The 23,960-nt window shown below is 46.1% G+C and overlaps 1 protein-coding gene across 1 annotated transcript in view; it reads left to right on the top strand.

The window, feature by feature from the left end:
- Window positions 1–23,960, top strand: part of LOC123752485 (tripartite motif-containing protein 3-like) — a 230,595-nt gene that overhangs the window by 6,185 nt on the left and 200,450 nt on the right. The window contains exon 2 of the mRNA XM_069324617.1: window positions 17,204–17,274. Coding sequence (XP_069180718.1) covers window positions 17,269–17,274 — 6 coding nt within the window. The 5' untranslated portion in view covers window positions 17,204–17,268. The remainder of the gene's footprint in view (window positions 1–17,203; window positions 17,275–23,960) is intronic.

The raw sequence follows: 23,960 nt of genomic DNA, 5'->3' as shown, positions 1-23,960 counted from the left end.
CAACTGTTTAGTTACTGGCAACTGTTTACTTACTGGCAACTGTTTAGTTACTGGCAGCTGTTTAGTTACTGGCAACTGTTCAGTTACTGGCAACTGTTCAGTTACTGGCAGCTGTTCAGTTACTGGCAGCTGTTTAGTTACTGGCAGCTGTTTAGTTACTGGCAGCTGTTCAGTTACTGGCAACTGTTCAGTTACTGGCAACTGTTCAGTTACTGGCAGCTGTTCAGTTACTGGCAACTGTTCAGTTACTGGCAGCTGTTCAGTTACTGGCAGCTGTTCAGTTACTGGCAACTGTTCAGTTACTGGCAGCTGTTCAGTTACTGGCAGCTGTTTAGTTACTGGCAACTGTTCAGTTACTGGCAGCTGTTCAGTTACTGGCAGCTGTTCAGTTACTGGCAGCTGTTCAGTTACTGGCAGCTGTTCAGTTACTGGCAACTGTTCAGTTACTGGCAACTGTTCAGTTACTGGCAACTGTTCAGTTACTGGCAACTGTTCAGTTACTGGCAACTGTTCAGTTACTGGCAGCTGTTCAGTTACTGGCAGCTGTTCAGTTACTGGCAGCTGTTCAGTTACTGGCAACTGTTCAGTTACTGGCAACTGTTCAGTTACTGGCAACTGTTCAGTTACTGGCAACTGTTCAGTTACTGGCAGCTGTTCAGTTACTGGCAACTGTTCAGTTACTGGCAACTGTTCAGTTACTGGCAGCTGTTCAGTTACTGGCAACTGTTCAGTTACTGGCAGCTGTTTAGTTACTGGCAACTGTCATGATACTGTGACCCTCTAGATACTGTGACCCTCTAGATACTGTGACCCTCTAGGTACTGTGATCCTCTAGGTACTGTGACTCTCTAGATACTGTGACCCTCTAGGTACTGTGACTCTCTAGATACTGTGACCTCTAGATACTGTGACCCTCTAGATAATGGTGACCCTCTAGATACTGGTGACCCTCTAGATACTGTGACCCTCTAGATACTGGTGACCCTCTAGATACTGTGACCCTCTAGATACTGTGACCCTCTAGATAATGGTGACCCTCTAGATACTGTGACCCTCTAGATACTGTGACCCTCTAGATACTGGTGACCCTCTAGATACTGGTGACCCTCTAGATACTGGTGACCCTCTAGATACTGGTGACCCTCTAGATACTGTGACCCTCTAGATAATGGTGACCCTCTAGATACTGTGACCCTCTAGATACTGTGACCCTCTAGATACTGTGACCCTCTAGATAATGGTGACCCTCTAGATACTGTGACCCTCTAGATACTGTGACCCTCTAGATACTGTGACCCTCTAGATACTGTGACCCTCTAGATAATGGTGACCCTCTAGATACTGGTGACCCTCTAGATACTGTGACCCTCTAGATACTGGTGACCCTCTAGATACTGTGACCCTCTAGATACTGTGACCCTCTAGATAATGGTGACCCTCTAGATACTGTGACCCTCTAGATACTGTGACCCTCTAGGTACTGTGACCCTCTAGGTACTGTGACTCTCTAGATACTGTGACCCTCTAGGTACTGTGACTCTCTAGATACTGTGACCTCTAGATACTGATGACCCTCTAGATACTGTGACCCTCTAGGTACTGTGACCCTCTAGATACTGTGACCCTCTAGGTACTGTGACCCTCTAGATACTGTGACCCTCTAGATACTGTGACCCTCTAGGTACTGTGACTCTCTAGATACTGTGACCCTCTAGATACTGTGACCCTCTAGATACTGGTGACCCTCTAGATAATGGTGACCCTCTAGATACTGTGACCCTCTAGATAATGGTGACCCTCTAGATACTGTGACCCTCTAGATACTGTGACCCTCTAGATACTGTGACCCTCTAGATACTGTGACCCTCTAGATACTGTGACCCTCTAGATACTGTGACCCTCTAGGTACTGTGACCCTCTAGGTACTGTGACCCTCTAGGTACTGTGACCCTCTAGATACTGTGACCCTCTAGATACAGTGACCCTCTAGATACTGTGACCCTCTAGATACTGTGACCCTCTAGATAATGGTGACCCTCTAGATACTGTGACCCTCTAGATACTGTGACCCTCTAGATACTGTGACCCTCTAGATAATGGTGACCCTCTAGATACTGTGACCCTCTAGATACTGTGACCCTCTAGATACTGTGACCCTCTAGATACTGGTGACCCTCTAGATACTGGTGACCCTCTACATAATGGTGACCCTCTAGATACTGTGACCCTCTAGATACTGTGACCCTCTAGATACTGTGACCCTCTAGATAATGGTGACCCTCTAGATACTGTGACCCTCTAGATACTGTGACCCTCTAGATACTGTGACCCTCTAGATAATGGTGACCCTCTAGATACTGTGACCCTCTAGATACTGTGACCATCTAGATACTGTGACCCTCTAGATAATGGTGACCCTCTAGATACTGTGACCCTCTAGATACTGTGACCCTCTAGATACTGGTGACCCTCTAGATACTGGTGACCCTCTAGATACTGGTGACCCTCTAGATACTGTGACCCTCTAGATAATGGTGACCCTCTAGATACTGTGACCCTCTAGATACTGTGACCCTCTAGATACTGTGACCCTCTAGATAATGGTGACCCTCTAGATACTGTGACCCTCTAGATACTGTGACCCTCTAGATACTGTGACCCTCTAGATACTGTGACCCTCTAGATAATGGTGACCCTCTAGATACTGGTGACCCTCTAGATACTGTGACCCTCTAGATACTGGTGACCCTCTAGATACTGTGACCCTCTAGATACTGATGACCCTCTAGATACTGTGACCCTCTAGATACTGTGATCCTCTAGATACTGTGACCCTCTAGATAATGGTGACCCTCTAGATACTGTGACCCTCTAGATAATGGTGACCCTCTAGATACTGGTGACCCTCTAGATACTGTGACCCTCTAGATACTGTGACCCTCTAGATACTGTGACCCTCTAGATACTGTGACCCTCTAGATAATGGTGACCCTCTAGATACTGTGACCCTCTAGATACTGGTGACCCTCTAGATACTGGTGACCCTCTAGATACTGGTGACCCTCTAGATACTGTGACCCTCTAGATAATGGTGACCCTCTAGATACTGTGACCCTCTAGATACTGTGACCCTCTAGATACTGTGACCCTCTAGATAATGGTGACCCTCTAGATACTGTGACCCTCTAGATACTGTGACCCTCTAGATACTGTGACCCTCTAGATAATGGTGACCCTCTAGATACTGGTGACCCTCTAGATACTGTGACCCTCTAGATACTGGTGACCCTCTAGATACTGTGACCCTCTAGATACTGATGACCCTCTAGATACTGTGACCCTCTAGATACTGTGACCCTCTAGATACTGTGACCCTCTAGATACTGTGACCCTCTAGATAATGGTGACCCTCTAGATACTGTGACCCTCTAGATACTGTGACCCTCTAGATAATGGTGACCCTCTAGATACTGGTGACCCTCTAGATACTGTGACCCTCTAGATACTGTGACCCTCTAGATACTGTGACCCTCTAGATACTGTGACCCTCTAGATAATGGTGACCCTCTAGATACTGTGACCCTCTAGATAATGGTGACCCTCTAGATACTGGTGACCCTCTAGATAATAATAATAATTTATTTAGGAAAGTACATACATAGTTGCAGAGTTACAGTACAAACATTGTGTTTGATATAAAGATAGAGGTAGTACATACAATACCTAAAGCCACTAGTACGTATAGTGTTTCAGGCAAGGTGAGGTGGGGAAAACCACTTAGACTAAAACTTAATAGTAATTGAGCTTAAAGTATAAATTGCATTGAAAGAAAAAAAATAAAAAAGATAAAAAAGAGGGGAAAATGGTAGAAAATAGCCAATATAGAAGTTGATCAACAAACAGCATTTTTTTTTTTAACTAGTAAGACATGGGTTGACATTTAGAAGTAAGGTAGGTTACATGGAGTTAATTAGGTAGTACTTAGTTTTCATCTTAAACTGGTTGAGAGAGGTACAATCTTCGACATGATTGGGAAGGTCATTCCACGTTCTGGGTCCCTTGATTTGTAGAGCATTCCTAGTTTGATTAAGTCTTACTCTTGGAATATCAAATAGGTATTTGTTTCTGGTGTGGTGCCCATGAGTTCTGTTACAACCTTCTAGGAAGCGTTGAAGGTCAGGATTGACATTACAATTCAGAGTTTTAAATATATAGAGTACACAAGAGAGAGTGTGCAGTGACCTAATATCTAATATAATGGTGACCATCCAGATATTGGTGACCATCCAGATATTGGTGCCCCTCTAGATACTGGTGACCATCCAGATAATGGTGACCATCCAGATACTGCTGACCATCCAGATACTGGTGACCATCCAGATATTGGTGACCATCCAGATATTGGTGACCATCCAGATATTGGTGACCCTCTAGATACTGGTGACCCTCTAGATAATGGTGACCCTCTAGATAATGGTGACCCTCTAGATAATGGTGACCATCCAGATATTGGTGACCCTCTAGATAATGGTGACCCTCTAGATAATGGTGACCATCCAGATACTGATGACCATCCAGATATTGGTGACCATCCAGATATTGGTGATCATCCAGATACTGATGACCATCCAGATATTGGTGACCATCCAGATATTGGTGACCATCCAGATATTGGTGGCCATCCAGATACTGATGACCATCCAGATAATGGTGACCATCCAGATATTGGTGACCATCCAGATATTGGTGACCATCCAGATATTGGTGACCCTCCAGATATTGGTGACCATCCAGATATTGGTGACCATCCAGATACTGATGACCATCCAGATATTGGTGACCATCCAGATATTGGTGACCATCCAGATATTGGTGGCCATCCAGATACTGATGACCATCCAGATAATGGTGACCATCCAGATACTGGTGACCATCCAGATACTGGTGACCATCCAGATACTGGTGACCATCCAGATATTGGTGACCCTCCAGATATTGGTGACCATCCAGATACTGGTGACCATCCAGATACTGGTGACCATCCAGATATTGGTGACCATCCAGATACTGGTGACCATCCAGATATTGGTGACCATCCAGATATTGGTGACCATCCAGATACTGGTGACCATCCAGATATTGGTGACCATCCAGATATTGGTGACCATCCAGATACTGGTGACCATCCAGATATTGGTGACCATCCAGATATTGGTGACCATCCAGATACTGGTGACCATCCAGATATTGGTGACCATCCAGATATTGGTGACCATCCAGATACTGGTGACCATCCAGATATTGGTGACCATCCAGATATTGGTGACCATCCAGATACTGGTGACCATCCAGATATTGGTGACCATCCAGATACTGATGACCATCCAGATATTGGTGACCATCCAGATATTGGTGACCATCCAGATATTGGTGGCCATCCAGATACTGGTGACCATCCAGATATTGGTGACCATCCAGATATTGGTGACCATCCAGATACTGATGACCATCCAGGTACTGGTGACCATCCAGGTACTGGTGACCATCCAGATATTGGTGACCCTCTAGATACTGGTGACCATCCAGATATTGGTGACCATCCAGATGCTAGTAACCAGACATTGGTGACTGGTCACTGGCAATTGTCCAGTTACTGGTGACTATCCATATACTGGCAACCATCCAAAGATATTTTGTGTAGTGCATCCTGGGGTTCAGGGGCTTTCTTGTTTGACACTCAGACAATTGGGTATGGCTCGCAGCAGGTTTCTGGAGTTTGTGTCTCATCCCATTTTGGGTAGATGGCCTGGCTCAGGTGCCTGGCCCGGTGCTGGGGTCCCATCATGGTGCCTGGCCCGGTGCTGGGGTCCCATCGTGGTGCCTGGCCCAGTGCTGGGGTCCTATCATGGTGCCTGGCCCAGTGCTGGGGTCCTATCATGGTGCCTGGCCCAGTGCTGGGGTCCCATCATGGTGCCTGGCCCAGTGCTGGGGTCCTATCATGGTGCCTGGCCTGGTGTTGGGGTCCCATCGTGGTGCCTGGCCCAGTGCTGGGGTCCCATCATGGTGCCTGGCCCGGTGTTGAGGTCCCATCGTGGTGCCTGGCCCAGTGCTGGGGTCCTATCATGGTGCCTGGCCCGGTGTTGAGGGCCCATCGTGGTGCCTGGCCTGGTGCTGGGGTCCCATCGTGGTGCCTAGCCCGGTGCTGGGGTCCCATCATGGTGCCTGGCCCAGTGCTTGGGTCCTATCATGGTGCCTGGCCCAGTGCTGGGGTCCTATCATGGTGCCTGGCCCGGTGTTGGGGTCCCATCGTGGTGCCTGGCCCAGTGCTGGGGTCCCATCATGGTGCCTGGCCCGGTGTTGAGGTCCCATCGTGGTGCCTGGCCCAGTGCTGGGGTCCTATCATGGTGCCTGGCCCAGTGCTGGGGTCCTATCATGGTGCCTGGCCCAGTGCTGGGGTCCTATCGTGGTGCCTGGCCCAGTGCTGGGGTCCTATCATGGTGCCTGGCCTGGTGCTGGGGGTACCATTGTGGTTTCTGTGTTTTTCTTGTGAGTTTTGTCTTCAGTTTTTTTGAAGATTTTCATTTTGATTCAAAATGAAGATTCTTCATTTTGGAAGAAAATGCAGAATAGAACCAGTGAAGAGCAGGGGTGCCATAGGCACAATCAGAGAACACTGTATAAACATCAGAGGTCCACGGTTGTTCAACATCCTCCCGTGACCTTAAGAAATATTGCCGGAACAACCGTGGACGCCTTCAAGAGAAAACTAGATAATTTTCTCCAAGGAGTGCCGAACCAACCGGACTGTGGTGGATATGTGGGCCTGCGGGTCGCTGCAAGCAACAGCCTAGCGGACCAAACTCTCACAAGTCAAGCCAGGCCTCAGGCCGGGCTTGGGGAGTAGAAGAACTCCCAGAACCCCATCAACCAGATATCAACCAACCAGGTATCAACCAGCTCTGGGGTTTCTTCATACCTCTATTCCTTCAAAGGAAAGGGTGGGGAAGAGGGTTGTATTCTTTCCTCTTCCAGATAACTATGCGGGAATGCAGGCAGGAGACACTAGCACTGTGGCAGAAAATTCGGGTTAATTTTGTCTCCACCCAACACTACATTGCCTAACTGCTGTCTAGCAAGAGATAAGTGCATGGAGACTTAATATGCCATAACTCACAGGAAACTTCAACAGTAATCAACCATAAATAACCAATTTTCATTGTGCATGTTTATGTATGACCCTGCTGCCAGGCGTACACTATATGCTTAACCCACCTCCACTACCAATCTCCACGTATCTACCTCTGTAAACATTATCAAGTATCTACCACCGTAAACATGTCCAAACCTGGCAACAAGCAAGGTAGGGGTGCCTCTCGCCCATTCAACTTGTTACCAAGAGACCCAAATGAAACAACGGCAACACTGGGATCATCGCCAGTGTTGGTAAATACAGCACCTGGCGTTACCAACCCTCTCTCCCAGCCGCTGCCAACGACTCAACTCAAAACTCAAGCTGTGGAATTCACTCAATCTATGCCTCCCTGTATAAATTTCAAACCATTGCGGGACAACAAATGGCTGAAGAAACTACACAATCTAGTGTAGATTGTGTAGTTTCAATCTAGTTTCCTCGGAAGCAATTGAGGCCCTCCAAGCCACGGTCTCCCATCAACAACAAACTATGTCCGCCTCCTTTAATCTTCGATGACCAACAATCAAGCAATTCACAAGTGACACAATGGAGCAAATAAATAAGATTATGACCAGGGGAAATGCAACCAGGATAAAGCGACATCCTTCAAAAGCTGGAAAAATAAATAAATCTCCAGATGCACCAGGCGGCCTCTGAAGACGCCTTAGAACAACAACAACTTCACGACTCTCTGATCATTAGCTCTGCGGATCTACCAGAGGAACTACAAGGTGAGAACTGCTGTAATGTAGCTCACGCCCTTAATTATTTTAAAGATCAAAGTCTACGTTGATATCAAATCGGCTGTCAGGAAAGATTAAAACAGTCCCCACAGCATTACGTGAATGCTCATCAAACTTGCAAATCAGGCTGCTAAGTATGACCTCATACAAACAGCTACAAAGCAAAAAACCATCCTCTATATAAATGAGTGCCTTACCAAGCAGCATGGATCCCTCCTCTACAGACTGCATCAAATTCACCAACAAAACCCAGGTGTTATTAAGCAGTGCTACACTAGGAATGGAACGATCATTGTAAAGAAGGAAAGAGCAGGAAGAAGATAGGAAATAAAGTGTGACCAACAACTACTGACCTTTAATGACTGTGGCATATCTGAAAACCAGAATCTTTCCAATGTCAATACTGAAAATATCTCATGAGTGTCTGAGCCTAACCTGGCCTAACCTTGTCCAAGGTGCTGTCTTTCACTCTATTGGTTAAATAATGCTCTCTCATCCATAAAAGTTCCTAACATCTCAGTAAAGTCTCCATGTACTTATGTAAGCATCTACCTCAGTATCTTAGTAAAATCTTACTCATATGTATTATCTTACTCTGTTATCTTTAAATTTAATGGTATTTTGATTTATATTAGTCATTTATTGGATTTAATTAATTGAGGTCATATTTTTCTTAAGTATATATTAATTATAGGATCATAACTAAGCTAATTATAGTTAATTATCATTAAAATTATATTACTTTATGATTATTTAAGTCAGTATTAATTAATTAAGATTAACCTTGTAATTTTTTTGTCTTCATTAATTCCATATTCTTATTGAACTTTATTCTTGTCAATCTTTATTGATTTTTGTTTTTACTTGTGTATCCTTCTTGTCTAACTACAGTGATCTTTATTTGACTTTTTTGTGTGTGTTTTTGTTATAGTTATTTGATATTTACAGCAGATATAGTATTTTACTGTTGTGTAATTGCTTGCCTTATTGTATCTTGACTCCATTGCATCTACATGCAAGCTGATATTGATCCTCAACTAAATCTGCTCTCACACATCTACAATAACCACCATATTGATCATCACTACTGCACCTATTACACACCAAACTTTGCACAAAAAAAAAAACTCCAAAATAACACTTGCCTATCAGTTTTCAACCAAAATGTCAGATCACTTGGTAAAAAATTTGATGATATAAATGCACTACTCACAGCATTAGGTACTAAACTATCATTTATTATTTTAACAGAGACCTGGCTAAGTAAAGACTATACTCAACTTTACTTTTTCACTTATTGTGTTGCATATAATATTACTTGATGTTGAATTATAATGCAACTTGCATACATTAAGTATACACCTGATTAATAGTGCCACAATAATGCACACACAAATGTTTTCAATTACGCCATGTATGTATTCACATTTTTCATTATTATATTTACACACATCCACTCACTATTTACAGGTTTTTGCAACATCATTGCACATTTAGAAGTCTTGGAGATAGTGGTAGTCGTTGAAGCAGTTGACAGCGCACAACGGGACTGCACACACTTCACACCATATTTGCACTAGTTTATGGTTCTGTGGTCTCTCTTTTTTTTTTTTTTTGTTCTACAAACTATGCAATCACGTTGGTCTATATGCACGCTTTCCAGCTGGTGGCAAATGTTTTAGTCTGTGTGCTTAAAAGGCCTCCGTGTAAGTGAGCCTGGGTGTAGCAGCATGTTGCAACACTGGGTTCATGATGGGGTCTTTGTATGCCAGGAATTTCTTTGCCAAACTTTGTTAGTAACTTTGTCACAAGTGTAAAACCAAACGAACGGAAACTTGGTTTATGTCCAGTTTTCACCAGATACATATTGTAGCTGTTCAGCATGCTTACGTCAACCAGATGGAAAAACACTTTTCTCATCCACTTCAATGTTTTCCTAACTCACTCGACAGCGCCCACCATCATGTCACGTTTATCAACAAACGCATGTTGATATTATAGTCAAGAAGACAATCTGGCTTATATACTGGTTGTTTTGTTACTCGGTTCACCTTGCCACTGTTCACCATTGTACCATCATGAACGGTTGTCAGCAAGTTCACTTCTCTCGTCTTTCCACCTAACTGAGAGTATTTGATCACTTTTTCTTAGCTGGCAGTCACCAACTTCAAGATTATTGTCAAACACTGGCATTTCTCGTCTTCTTGGCTTTACTGTGCCACACACTCCAGTTCTATTTTCAATCAAGAACCTAGCTAGTAAGGGACTTGTATAGTAGTTATCTGTGTATAAAATGTGGCCCTTGTTCATCCATGGTGCCATCAGTAACTTTACCACACTACCTGAGAAACCATGTTGGTCATTACCGGGAATGTCTACATTGCTAATAGAATACAGAATCATGTGTAACACGTATCCTGTTTCACAGTCACAAAGAACAACGAATTTCAATCCAAATCTGTTGTGTTTGGAGGGAATATACTGCTTGAACCCAACACGTCCTTTGAAAAGCACAAGGGATTCGTCAGTCACCAGCTTCTGTGCTGGTACGTTGAAATATCTGTACTTTCCAATCACTTCATTCATAATATGCCTGACTCTCCAAAGTCTATCAATCTCTGTCCCGGTCTTCATTACTTGCAAAATGAAGACACCTGAGGAGTATCTGAAACCTGTCTTGGGACATATATTTCCCGAACTAAGGTGTTGGAACAGTCTGGTCTTTGCTCCAATAATTTGAGATAATATGTTTTACACAATGTTTCATCAACATACTTAGTGCCAAAAATAAATACATTTCACCTACAGTGGTGTTTTTCCAATGCTGTAATTGTGAAAATTCTGTTATATTTTTCCAATGAGAAGAGCTGCTTGAAGGTTCGTTTGGTGTACAATATATTCCATGAGCGTCTCATCATTAAATGCTGTAAAATAGTCTATTTCACACATGTCCTTGCCAGTATCAGGGAAAAGGTTTGTAATACCATCACTCCACACAAGTACACCTTGTGTCCTGCGAGACGAAACACCGGCACGACGGCGAAGAATCGTTGCACACCATGTACCAGGAGCTGAAGCCTGTCTATGCAAAGTACAGGTGCTATGTGAACATGAGGTAATATCACGTGAACATGAGGGTCTTGGTTCCTCATGTGGTGCCCTGCGGCGGCGCTTGGCTGGGTGAGACGCTGCTGATGCGACAAAATCTCGCTTGGTAACACCACTGGCACTAGCGACAGGCATGGTAACACTATGTTCTGAATCCACCTCATTAAAAGCAGAAAAAGAGTCACCTTCCTCTGACTCGTCGCCCAAAATATCCTCATACTCTAAATAAGTACAAGAACTGTGTGGTCGTGCACGAATTGGAGTAGACACTGGGTGAGGAGGCACTGGTGAGCGTGTAGGCCCGCCATGGGAGGAGACTGTATCTCAAATTCACTCTGTGCTACTATCATCGGTCAATTGCGTGTAGTGCTTATCAATGTCAGAGTTATCAATATCACATTCCTCACCATCAGAAAATAATTCACTAGTTATTTACTCTTGAGTAAGTGATTGAGTGGTGTGTGCCCGGGAGGCGTTTGGCCGTGCGCTCACCATGGTGACTTCTAGGTAACTGAGGCTTTCCACGCGTTGGTGGCGGAGCTGGATTTTTTCAAAATGGCGGCTGTTTACTATAGCCCCTAGGCACCGTATGGGGGGCCCCCACTACCCCCCACTGGCTATTCAAATCTTGCGCGGTACTTCATTACGTCATGTGACGTGATGCGCACTTTTGCGTAAGTTACTCAAAAGTCATATGACGTGTTTTGCAGCTTAAGGGTTAAGTGAATGAGTATTACCTGATGCTTGGACAAAGAGTGTTATTGTTCATATCCCCAAACCACACTCAGATAATTATAGGCCCATATCTCTAACATCGTGTGTTTGTAAAGTGCTTGAACACATTGTCCTTAACAGACTCACGTATCGTATACAGGGGCACCTGTCTCCCCAACTGTTTGGATTTATGCCTGAGGCTCAGTACACAACACTGTTTTCCTGACTACTTCGCTCATATTGAAGCTTCCCCTCAAGCCGTCTTCATCAACCTAGCAGCAGCTTTTGATACAGCAAACAGGGAAATCATGCTAGAACAGCTTGCTGAGCTGGGAATACAAGGAAAATTACTGAAATGGATAATGGGCTGCTGAAATGGTCTAATCGAACAGCATGTTTTGTTTAACCACTGTACTGTTCTGCATTAAAATATGACAACCCCTTGGTGCACAGAAAATAAATTCTTTCCAAACAATTATTTTCTTTTCTTATATTGTTAAAAGAAGTCTCTGATCAATGAGAATAACTGGAAAAGTAGGATGCTGGATACTCAATTTCCTGTCGAACAGAACACAAAGAGTAACAGTCAATCAGGTAAAATCGAGTCCAAGCGATGTTAAAAGCTCTGTACCTCAAGGTACAGTCCTTGCACTGCTACTGTTCCTTATTCTCATATCTGATACAGGCATACCTCAGAATGCGAGTTTAATCCGTTCCTGGAGACGCCTCGCCTTCCGAAAACTCGCATTCCGAAGTTAATTTCCCCATAAGAAATAAAGGGAAATGAATTAATCCGTTCCTGACTACCCCAAAAACCCCACATCAAACTAAATTTTTATACCTAATTTACCTAATTCATCTAAATAAACCTACAAAACTATGTTCCAGTTATTACTTACCTTACTGTCGAGTGCTGTAGGCGTATGGAAGATGGTGAGGAGGGGGGAGGAGGAGAGGAGTTACTGTTTGGAAGGGGAGTCCCCTTCCATAATCACATCAGGCAGTGAGGACCTTTCTGGTGTGCTCTCCCTGGGACGTTTAACCCGTGTGCCACTAGGTCCTGGTTGAGGCTCACTGCTCGATTTCTTCACCAAATATTTGTCCATGGAAGCTTGCTTTTCCCTTCTTCGCAAGCTCTCTCTGTAGTAAGGCATCACATTGTCATTGAAAAGATTAAGACAACGGCCTACTACAGCTTTGTCTGGGTGAGTGTGTTCAATAGTTGTTTGAATCTCTTCCCACATCTGACACACCTTCTTAATTACTGCAGAAGGGACATTCGCTGGTGCTGTTGCCACCACCTCCTCCTCCACTGCAGAATCATTCGCTGCTGTGTTGGCTTGCTGTTCCTGTTGAAGGGCTAGGAGTTCTTCGGTGGTCAGTTCTTCGTTGTGTTCTTCCACCAACTCCTCCACATCATCACCATCCAATTCCAAGCCCATTTTCTGGCCTAGACTAACAATTTCCTCAACAATAGGCGCATCATTTATAGGCTCAAACCCCTCAAAGTCTAGTTCTCTCACACCTTCAGGCCACAATTTTCTCCAGCCAGAGATCAGGGTTCTTTGAGTCACTTCTTGCCAGGCTTTGTCAACGAGTTTTAAAGCACTAAAAATGTTAAAATGCTCTCTCCAGAACTCTTTGAGGGTGAGGTTTGTGGCTTCAGTCACTTCAAAACATTTCCGGAAAAGTGCCCTTTCATACAGTTTCTTAAAATTCGCTATGATTTTCTGGTCCATAGGCTGAATTAGAGGAGTGGTGTTAGGAGGAAGGAATTTAACTGTGAGGAATTTATTGTATTGAGGCATCAAATCATCTTCCAAGCCTGGAGGATGAGCAGGAGCATTGTCAAGGAGAAGCACGGCTCTGAGTGGCAATTGTTTCTCCTGCAGATATTTTTCTATGGCAGGGCACAGCACTTCATTCACCCACTCCGAAAAAATAAGCCTAGTCACCCATGCTTTTTTATTAGACTTCCACATCACAGACAAACGGGTTTTCTGCACATTATACTGTTTGAAAACCCTTGGATTTTCAGAATGATACACTAGCAAGGGTTTAATTTTTAAATCGCCACTCGCATTTGAACACAGCACAAGCGTAAACCTATCTTTCATAGGCTTGTGTCCAGGCAAGGATTTTTCCTCCTTGGTAATGTATGTCCTCTTAGGCATTCTTTTCCAAAACAGTCCTGTTTCGTCACAATTAAACACTTGTTGCGGTAGGTATCCCTCAGCCTCTGCAAACTCTTTAAATTCGTCAATAAATCGTCCAGCGGCTGGTTTGTCTGAGCTGGCTGCCTCCCCATGCCTTGTAACACTATGGATACCACTTCTCTTTCTAAATTTTTCAAACCAGCCCCTGCTTGCCTTAAACTCTTTCTTATCTGCATCACTCGTTGCAGGGGTCTTCTTTAGAAGGTCTTCGTGCAACACCCTGGCTTTCTCAGAAATAATGGCCTCCGAAACACTATCACCCCTCAACTCCTTGTCGTGTATCCAAATTAATAACAACTTTTCCACTTCTTCAAGTATTTGTGGTCTTTGTGTCGTTAATGTTCTTACTCCTTTTGCCACATTAGCACTCATAATCTTATTTTTCTTCTTAAGTATAGTGCATATTGTTGATGTCGCTTTGTTGTACTGCCTACAAAGATCAACAACACGTGTACCGTTCTCATGCTTTCGAATGATCTCTTGTTTCTCCTCTATTGTCATCCTCACATGAGCTTTCTGGCCTTTATCCTTACCACTGGCTTTCTTGGGACTCATGGTGAGATATATAATAACAAATTGTATAGACAAATCACCAAAAATCCAACAAAACACTGAAAATTCACGACAAGAATTGATGTGGGGGTAGTCACTGCGCGCGAGACAATGGTGAACTGAGGGGCAGCGGGGCAGAGGGGCGACGATCGCCGAACGACCACGCGCTTGGTCGGCTGTACGCGTATCAACAAACTCGCGTTCAAACTCGACTCCCGAAGTAACCATCGCCTTCCGAGACAAATTTTTGGAGTAAATACACCTCGCCTTCCGAAAATCTCGCATACAGGGACAATCGCATTCCGAGGTACCACTGTATAGACAAAAATACACGTCACAGCTTCGTGTCGTCCTTTGCAGATGACACAAAAATCAGCATGAAAATTACCTCTGCTGAAGACATTGAAAAACTACAAGCAGATGTCAACAAAGTTTTCGATTGAGCAGCAGAAAATAACATGATGTTTAACAGTGATAAATTTCAGGTACTCGGGTACGGTAAAAATGAGGATCTGAAACATAATACATGCCTAATTAAACAGTTTGTCTTATATACTCGCATTTGGGTGAGGTGATATGTTGCAACAGTTTTGTATGAGGGTGAACAAACTTTTGACCAACACAAGACAGAACACGGAACATTGGGTATTAACACTTTCGCGCTTTAGATTAGAGATAACTCGTCGCCGTTTTTTCTTACGATTCCGCATATCAGCCTACTTTTCTCGTCCATCGAAAAAATATTTCTATAAATTCCATTTTTTAACCGAAATGGATGGGGATACTCTCAGATTTTTCTCCATGAAATTCCCGTTCTCCCTCACCGAACACATGGCATCTCGGCCTACCCGGTCACGTGGTATACCACATGTTCCCGACATAGATGCCAGCGCAGCTCCTCCTGCTGACGCGGCAGTTTCAACACCCGGCCCATCTGGTGCGAGGCGTCCTCTGTTCACCTCAACACCTCAAGCCCACTCATCAACCACAAATTCTGAAATGGACATTGAGGACATAGAACCACTTGATGTTTCTGATTTCATAGATTCTACTACAAGTTTGGTGGTTCCTGTAGAAGACAATATTCCTCCAGTGCATCCAAGAAATACAAGAATTATAGATTCAGAACAACGTCTCAACTACAAGTTGACGCATGAACTCGTGCACTTGGCTAAAAAAAGAAGATGCCGTGTTTGTTTCAAGTCTGGCAAAAGGAGGGACGTGATATATGGATGTAAAACTTGTGATGTGGCACTGTGCGCTGCGCCTTGCTACACAAGGTACCACCGAAGAAAGATATTTTGGGTGGAGAAAAAATAACCACCGGCAACAGCTTCACTCCACCTAAGAAACATCAGATGAGCAACTTCAGGATCAGAAGCCTGAAGATGGTGGAGTGAAGAAAAAATGCTCAACTGTTGATCTTCAATCAACATAGACAGGGTAAGTACACCTATTTGGAATTTTTTATCATCTATAAGAAGTTATATTATATACGTTTTGTAGAGAATTTATTTGCGAATTTTTTGGTACCAGAATGAATATTATATCACATAAACGTCTATGAGTAAAAAAAAAAAAAACACAAAGTATGTTTGGGGGTGTGGCGGGTGTGGCTCTGGGTGTGGCGGCCGTGTGGCAGTGGGTTCCCTTTAGCCGTTGATATATCCAACACGTGGGAAATATTTGTATGTGTTATGTATATGTCTGTGTAGGGAATTTTACTGCGATCACTGTCATACAAATTATAAAATGTTTCAACAAGTATAAACATGACAAACATCAAACGAACGAAAACAATGCGTTCGTTTCTGCCGCGAACGCATACTGAGCGACGTGGTTCTATATTTGGCGCTTCTCTTACACATGCTTTGTACAAATGTTATACATTTCATCTTATAGAAAATTTTATTGCGAACACATTGGTATAAAAAAGAAATACGTACATAGAAAAGTAGGGTCAGGAAACGTATAAATGTATAAACTTTCCAAGCATGATTTCCCCCCTGTGTTTTCGCCAGTGCGCTCGCGGCTAACTACTCTCCACTTCACACACTCTTGCGGGTGGGCAATTACCTATATTAAACATTCATATGCATATGTCCGTGTAGAGAATTTTATTGCGATTCCAATGATACCAAAATTAGCGATGTAGGACAACTGTAGGCTTCACAACCATTAAGAGAGTGGAAACATTTTGTTGCTGTTTGGCGCTCTCGGCGAGTGATCTGCATAGTTTTTTATTTGGTGTTGATACTCCTTATGCTTGGGCGGCATTTTATAGGTATGCTCTTATAGACAATTTCATTGCGAACACAGTGATACCAAATTTAAATACGTGCGCCTTCAATTATTGTCAGGACAGTCAAAAGAGTGTACACTTTTTCGGTCTTACCGCGTAGGCGCGCGAATTGCCGAAAGCATCTGGGGTATTGATTTTTTTTGAGCGCCGAGAGCGCGAAAGTGTTAATTGCATAAATGAGAGGGAAGAATGTAAGTAACTGCAAAGGGCCTATTGGCCCATACTTACTCTTGATGCTTCTGGTACTCCGTACCAATATAGAACCTGCTCTTAGCATAATACATAAACAAAATTATTACATTTTTCTAAACATTTATTATGTTTTGATGGGAAAATTTAGTTATAGAAACCTTAAATGTTTTATTTCCCCTAATAGGTAATACGGCTTCCAGTCTCTGTTCGGCTACCAAGGACGATAGCAAACACAACTTCTGCCCATTAATGATGGTAAGAACACTTTTATTCTTACTGTACAACAGGTGAGTGTGTGTGTCATGTTGATGTCATTAACCAGTTATGGTGAGCATATTAATCATGATGTTTACAGTAACTAGTGATGGTGAGTGTATTTATTATAATGTTATTAACTAATGATGGTGAGTATTAATCTTGATGTCATTAACCAGTAATGGTGAATGTATTAATCATGGTGTTGTCATTAACCAGTGATGGTGAGTGTATTAATCATATTGTCATTACCCAGTGATGGTGAGTGTATTAATCATGGTGTTGTCATTAACCAGTGATGGTGAATGTATTAATCATGGTGTTGTCATTAACCAGTGATGGTGAGTGTATTAATCATATTGTCATTAACCAGTGATGGTGAATGTATTAATCATGGTGTTGTCATTAACCAGTGATGGCGAGTGTATTAATCATATTGTCATTAACCAGTGATGGTGAATGTATTAATCATAATATCATTAATACTCTCACCATCACTGGGTAATGATACACTCAATATAATTGGTTAATATCACCATAATTAATACACTCACCATCACTGGGTGATGACAATATGATTAATACACTCACCATCACTGGTTAATGACAACACCATGATTAATACACTCACCATCACTGGGTAATCATATTGTCATCACCCAATGATGGTGAGTGTATTAATCATGGTGTTATTAACCAGTGCTAGCAAGTGTATTAATCATGGTGTCATTACCCTGTGATGGTGAGTGTATTATTGTTATCACCCAGTGATGGTGAGTGTATTAATCATGGTGTCATTACCCTGTGATGGTGAGTGTATTATTGTTATCACCCAGTGATGGTGAGTGTATTATTGTTATCACCCAGTGATGGTGAGTGTATTATTGTTATCACCCAGTGATGGTGAGTGTATTATTGTTATCACCCAGTGATGGTGAGTGTATTATTGTTATCACCCAGTGATGGTGAGTGTATTATTGTTATCACCCAGTGATGGTGAGTGTATTATTGTTATCACCCAGTGATGGTGAGTGTATTATTGTTATCACCCAGTGATGGTGAGTGTATTATTGTTATCACCCAGTGATGGTGAGTGTATTATTGTTATCACCCAGTGATGGTGAGTGTATTATTGTTATCACCCAGTGATGGTGAGTGTATTATTGTTATCACCCAGTGATGGTGAGTGTATTATTGTTATCACCCAGTGATGGTGAGTGTATTATTGTTATCACCCAGTGATGGTGAGTGTATTATTGTTATCACCCAGTGATGGTGAGTGTATTAATCATGGTGATATTAACTAGTTATGTTGAGTGTATTAACCCTCTGAACTGCACATAGTGCCTTAATGCACTCAATCGGGGGTGCGCATAACCCCTTAATGCACTCGTAGATATATTGTAGGATTCAAAACTTGGGTACAAGATGGAGGCCTGAGGCTTCCAATGAGCATCCACCAGTTTGAAAAATATTCCCAGCATGCCCCACAGCCGTGGGCAGACTCATTTTCTGGCGGGAGCCCCTACGGCTCCCCGGAGCTATCCATGGCTGATATGGATACCCTAACTATTTTGCATCAGTCGATGTGGGTGGAGTTCTAGGCCTACCGGGGACCACGAGCCAGAACCTGGCCCCCTCAGAGAGGCACGGGGAGCAATGGCCCATAGAAATGCACATGTGATTTGGAGCATTCTATATCTGCCATTGACTGGGACAGGCACCCAGAAAGGTAAGCGCCACAAAACAAACCCCTATTCTGGTTAACAACAAAAATCGACAAACGAGTGGACAGAACTCCCCCAGGAAAACGAACTAACAAGCATGACGTCACACGAGCCGCGCCGCATGTGTGCGCAACTCCCCCCTCCCCGGGAGGGGGAAGGGGGAGCCCCAGACCCCCGCACCGGCGATCCCCTCCCCAGTTCCTCGGCTGATGGGATAATGCACGGTCGTGTGGCTTCAGCTCCAGTCTTGTCTCAGTGCTGTGACTTGTTTTCAGTGATGCTCTTACGGTGGTCGTGTGAGCTGGGAGTAGTATTCTCAGGTACTCGGGCTGCCTGTGCTTAGGGTCACCTTCCCTGAGTGCCCTGTAAGTACCACCCTTGGGGCTTGGGGTTGCCTTCCACAAGTCACCTTGGGTCTACCTCTGTTGGCTTTTCGCTGCTTGGCGTTTGGCCGCCCCGAGTGTTTGGGGGTTTTACTCCCTTGTTTACCTTGGGGTAGGTGGTAGTTATAGCACTGGTGGGGCGCAGGGTACTGCGTAGCTAGTTTTCACCTATGACAGCGGCCGGCTCTGTTCCCTCTGGGTACGTTGTCCGCTTGTGTGGTTTTTCTTTTATATTTGTTTTTGCCTGGTATGGGGGTCTGCCTTGTGTTTCCCCCCCCCCTTATATTAGGTTCGTTTGTGTGGTGGCACCCCCTGCTACGCCCTCACGGGTGGACACGTCCCGTGGGTTCAGCTTTAGCAGTTTGCTTGGTAGTTTGGGGTGCCGGTTAGCAGTGCCCTGCCTGGGATAATCCTTAGCAGACCCAGTCTAGGGGCCCTGGGACACCCCGCGGGGGCTCTCGGGTCCGATAGTGGAGACCCTTGGGTCCCCTCTCGCTTTGTGCGAGTTGAGGGTTGCTCTGTCCCTTTGTCTCAGGGTGACTCTCCTTGTTTTTGCCTCCATCATGCTGCCTGTTGGGTCGGTGACACATTCGACCCTGAGTCCTGTGAGCTTTGTTGCTTGTTCGTGACTCCATTCACCCAGTCTGCTGATGAATTCCCATGGGTGCAGGCAGCTCGCTCGTTGCTGGGTAGGATGTTGCAACGCGCTCACGTTTGTCGCTTCCCCGGACGCCCCGATGCTGCCCCGCTTGTGTAGGGACCCAGACTTGGGGGTTTTGGTCACTTCAGCCTTGGTTCTTCCATGCCCCCCTTGTTTTTCCCCCTCCTGCTTCCGGCCCCTATGCATCTGCAGGCTTCGGGGTCGGGGCGGGGTTAGAGGTTCTGAGACTTGGGCAGTTTCGGGGGTTGCCCCGTCCGGGGTAGCTGCGGAGGCATTCGAGTCTGTTCCTCCGGCCGATGCTATGGGCTCTGACCAGTGAGCCCCTTCTCTTCCAGCTCTCTCAGCTGCCCCGGCTTTTTCTTGTGGGGCCGGGGCTTTGGAGGTCGACTCGGCCCCGGGGCCTGGTGTAGAGGCTCCTGGGGTTGGGGAGGAGCGGCTTTGGGGGCCTTGGGCTCCATTGCGCCCCGCCTGGATTTCCGTCCTTCTGAGTGGGGCTTACTGTAGCGAGGAGTGGGGTTTTCTTTCCCCCCTCTGCGTACGATTTGGGCTTGGGTTCTGCTCCTCCCCGGGTTCGGTTCCGTGTCCCTGTGGTTTCTTCGGTTACGTCTTCCGGAGGTTTTCGGCTAACTGCATCTCTTCGCCTGTGGTGCAGTTGGCCTTTGCGGCTTGCCTCCTGTGTGTCCCGGAGTTTGCCTCCATTCTGGTTCCTTCTGTTCTGGACAGGTTGGGCTCCTTGTAGCTGTTTGGGCTCCTTGCAGCCGTTTGGGCTCCTTGTAGCCGTTTTGGGCTCCTTGTAGCCGTTTTGGGCTCCTTGTAGCCGTTTTGGGCTCCTCGTAGCCGTTTTGGGCTCCTCGTAGCCGTTTTGGGCTCCTTGTAGCTGTTTTGGGCTCCTTGTAGCCATTTTGAGCTCCTTGTAGCCGTTTTGGGCTCCTTGTAGCCGTTTGGGCTCCTTGTAGCCGTTTTGGGCTCCTTGCAGCTGTTTTGGGCTCCTTGTAGCCGTTTTGGGCTCGTTGTAGCCGTTTTGGGCTCCTCGTAGTCGTTTTGGGCTCCTCGTAGCCGTTTTGGGCTCCTCGTAGCCGTTTTGGGCTCCTCGTAGCCGTTTTGGGCTCCTCATAGCCGTTTTGGGCTCCTTGTAGCCATTTGGGCTCCTTGTTGCAGTTTGGGCTGCTTGTCGCCAGTTGGGCTGCTTGTCGCTAGTTGGGCTACTTCTCACCTTGTTGGGCTCCTTGTAGCCGGTTGGGCTACTGTCGCCAGTTGGGCTACTTCTCGCCTTGTTGGGCTACTTCTCGACTGGTTGGGCTACTTCTCGCCTTGTTGGGCTACTTTTTGTTTTTCGCGTCCTGCGCATGCGGCGTGGGAGTTAGTTTTGGTTCCGGGCGGTGTGCACACGTGTTCTGCATCCATTTTCTCTCGGGGGGGCTTCACCTCTCGCTCTTTTCATAATCTAATCCGTGCCCCGTTGCTTTGGGGGTGTTCTGGGGTGCCGCTGTGGGGAAATCACGTGGTTTTTCCCTGCGTTCTAGGCTGGGGAGCCTCCTTCGCCGCTCCCCTCCTCTCCAGCATTGGCGCCCTGGCCGCCTCTGGCGGCTACGGACTCGAAAGCTTGAGTCATGGCCCTTCAGTGCCCATGTTCTGCAGGTGAGTTGGTGCGGTTTGGCATCTCCTTCGTCCTGACACTGTTTTTGTTTTTGGAAGTAGGAATGGGTGTACATACGTCTTTGAGAACGTGGACCGTACCACCCGAGGTGCCTACTGCAGGGCTATTAGCCCATACTGGGCAGCTCTTGTTCTCCACCTGATTCCTTCCTCGGTTCACGGGTGTCTGCGGGTAGCCTCTTGTCCCTTCCGAGGCGGCTCCTGCCTGTACTCCTGCCCCCTCTCCTATGCTTGTCTAACCTTGCTGGAGTTCGGGACCCCGCCTCCACCTTGTTCCGCAGTGCAACGGTGAGGGTGCCTGTTCGGTGGTACGTTTTCCTGTGTCGAGGGTGTTTTGTGCTCGCCTCCTTGTGCTTGCAGGATTGGGCTCTGGCTCTTTGGTTCCGCCTCTCCCCTGTCGTTTGCCTATTGAGTGGATTCTGTGCTTCATGGGTGCTCTCGTCTCTGCTCTTGGGGCTGTGTATGGGGTCAGGCCAAGTTGGGCTGTCTAATGTGTTCCTTCGATTGCCTGTTACACTGCACACATTTCTTCTACCGTCCCTGTGGCTCAGTTGGGTGCTCGGTTTCCGCCTGTGTCCCCTTGTGTGCCACTCATGTACGATTTATCTATCTTCTGTTGCTTCCTCGGGGAGTGTGGTGACGTTTTGCTGCGGTTTTGGTACTGCAGCTGCGTGTCAGGGTTGGTTGTGGCATTATGTTCGGCTCTTCCGTGCTCCCTCTGGGGCCCTCCCTCCTTGCTGGTCTTGCTGTGCCGGGCCTGTTTTTTCCATGTTCCTTGGATTCTCTGGTTTGTCCTCGCCTCGTTGTGCTGGCTGGGGATGAGCTTGGGGTCTTCATCTCGCCCCTCGCCTATCCTCCGGTTTCGGTTCAAGTTCCAGAGCCTAGTGGACTCCCTTCCTTAGTGTTTTTCCCGGCTGCCCCGGGGTTTTTCTTGACGCTGGGGCTTTGAGGGGACAGCTCGGCCCCGGGGCCTGCAGGGGGAATTCCCGGGGCTGGGGTGGGGCTCACGTGAGGGGCCTCAGGCCCCGTTATTCCCCGCCGGGGTATTTCTACCCCTCTGGGCGGGGCTTGCGGTTTTGTGGTGTGGGGTTTTTCCGTTCCCCCTCTTCGCACGTGCTTTCTGGGCATCGGCCCCTCCCTGGGCTCGGTTTCCTTGTCCATTATGCCCGTTGTTTCCGTCCTGTCGGTGGGTGCTTTTCTACGGTCTTCGCCCCTTTTTTCCGGGACGGGCCTTCTCCGTCATGTCCCCCTCTTCTTGGGGTTTCTGCATGACTTTTGGTCTCGGGTGCGACGGGGTTTTTGTGCCTTCGTCCTTTGTGTTTGCTTCTTTTTGTTCTCGAAGGTTCAGGACGGTTTTGCTACTTCCCTCCGGTCCTTTCTAGAGCTTGTGGGTCCTATTCCTCGCATCTTCTGGGTGTTTGGCCTTCTTGTTCTTTTGTGCATATCTCTTCTCTTCGCGCTATCTCGGTGCTACTTGTTTTCCTGGGGGCGATTTTGCTCCTCTTAATGAGTCTTTTCGCTCCTGCCCTTCTGTGGGATGTTGGTGCGGGGCGGCTCCTTATGCGGGTTCCTTCCCTGTCGGCTGCTCTTGTGGCGGTGGACTTGCACGCTTGTGGCATTTTGGTTTTGGTCCTGCGTTTTCTTTTCCCTCCTGGGGCTGTCATAGGATTGGCTTGCGGAGGATGTAGAGGCGCTTGGGGCCGTTCCTGGGACTGGCACCTTGGTTTCTGCTGCTAGCTTTCGGTATCGATGTTCCTTCTGCGCCGTTTTGCAGGCTGTCTCGTGCGTTGTTTCACCTCTGGCCTGCTTATGTACTGCCTGTGCCGTCCTGTCTTTGGACAGGGTGCTCTCCTGTTTTTCTTCTCCATGGTGGTTGTGGCTCCTTGGGGTCTGGTTTGCTTTGCCTCGGCTCTCTTTTTATGTTGGCATTGGCCTCTGGGGGTCGTGTGGCAGAGCTTCATGCTCTTCTCAGGCGCAGTGGTTTTTGGCTCCTATGGTCGTGGTCATAGGTTTCTTTGTCTGCGGCCGTTCTCCCTTTTTCTGGTGAATGATGTGCCTGCTGCTTTCCGGAGGGGTCCTTGAGTTGTCGTCTTGACTTCGTGTTGAGGAGTGGTTCACCGACCGCCTCCCGGGTATGTCCCCTTGTTTTCTTAGGTAGTCTTTGGTGAAGTAGCTTTGGGGAGCCGTAGGGGCTGCCCCCAGAAAACCAGCGTTGAATCTAATGAAACGCCATTTTCTGGGTGACTCCCCCCTTCCCCC

This window comes from Procambarus clarkii, chromosome 14, assembly GCF_040958095.1.
Source record: "Procambarus clarkii isolate CNS0578487 chromosome 14, FALCON_Pclarkii_2.0, whole genome shotgun sequence".
Taxonomy (NCBI): Eukaryota; Metazoa; Arthropoda; class Malacostraca; order Decapoda; family Cambaridae; genus Procambarus; species Procambarus clarkii.
Note: the sequence above shows the minus strand (reverse complement) of the source record. Positions and strands in the feature narration are given on the sequence as shown.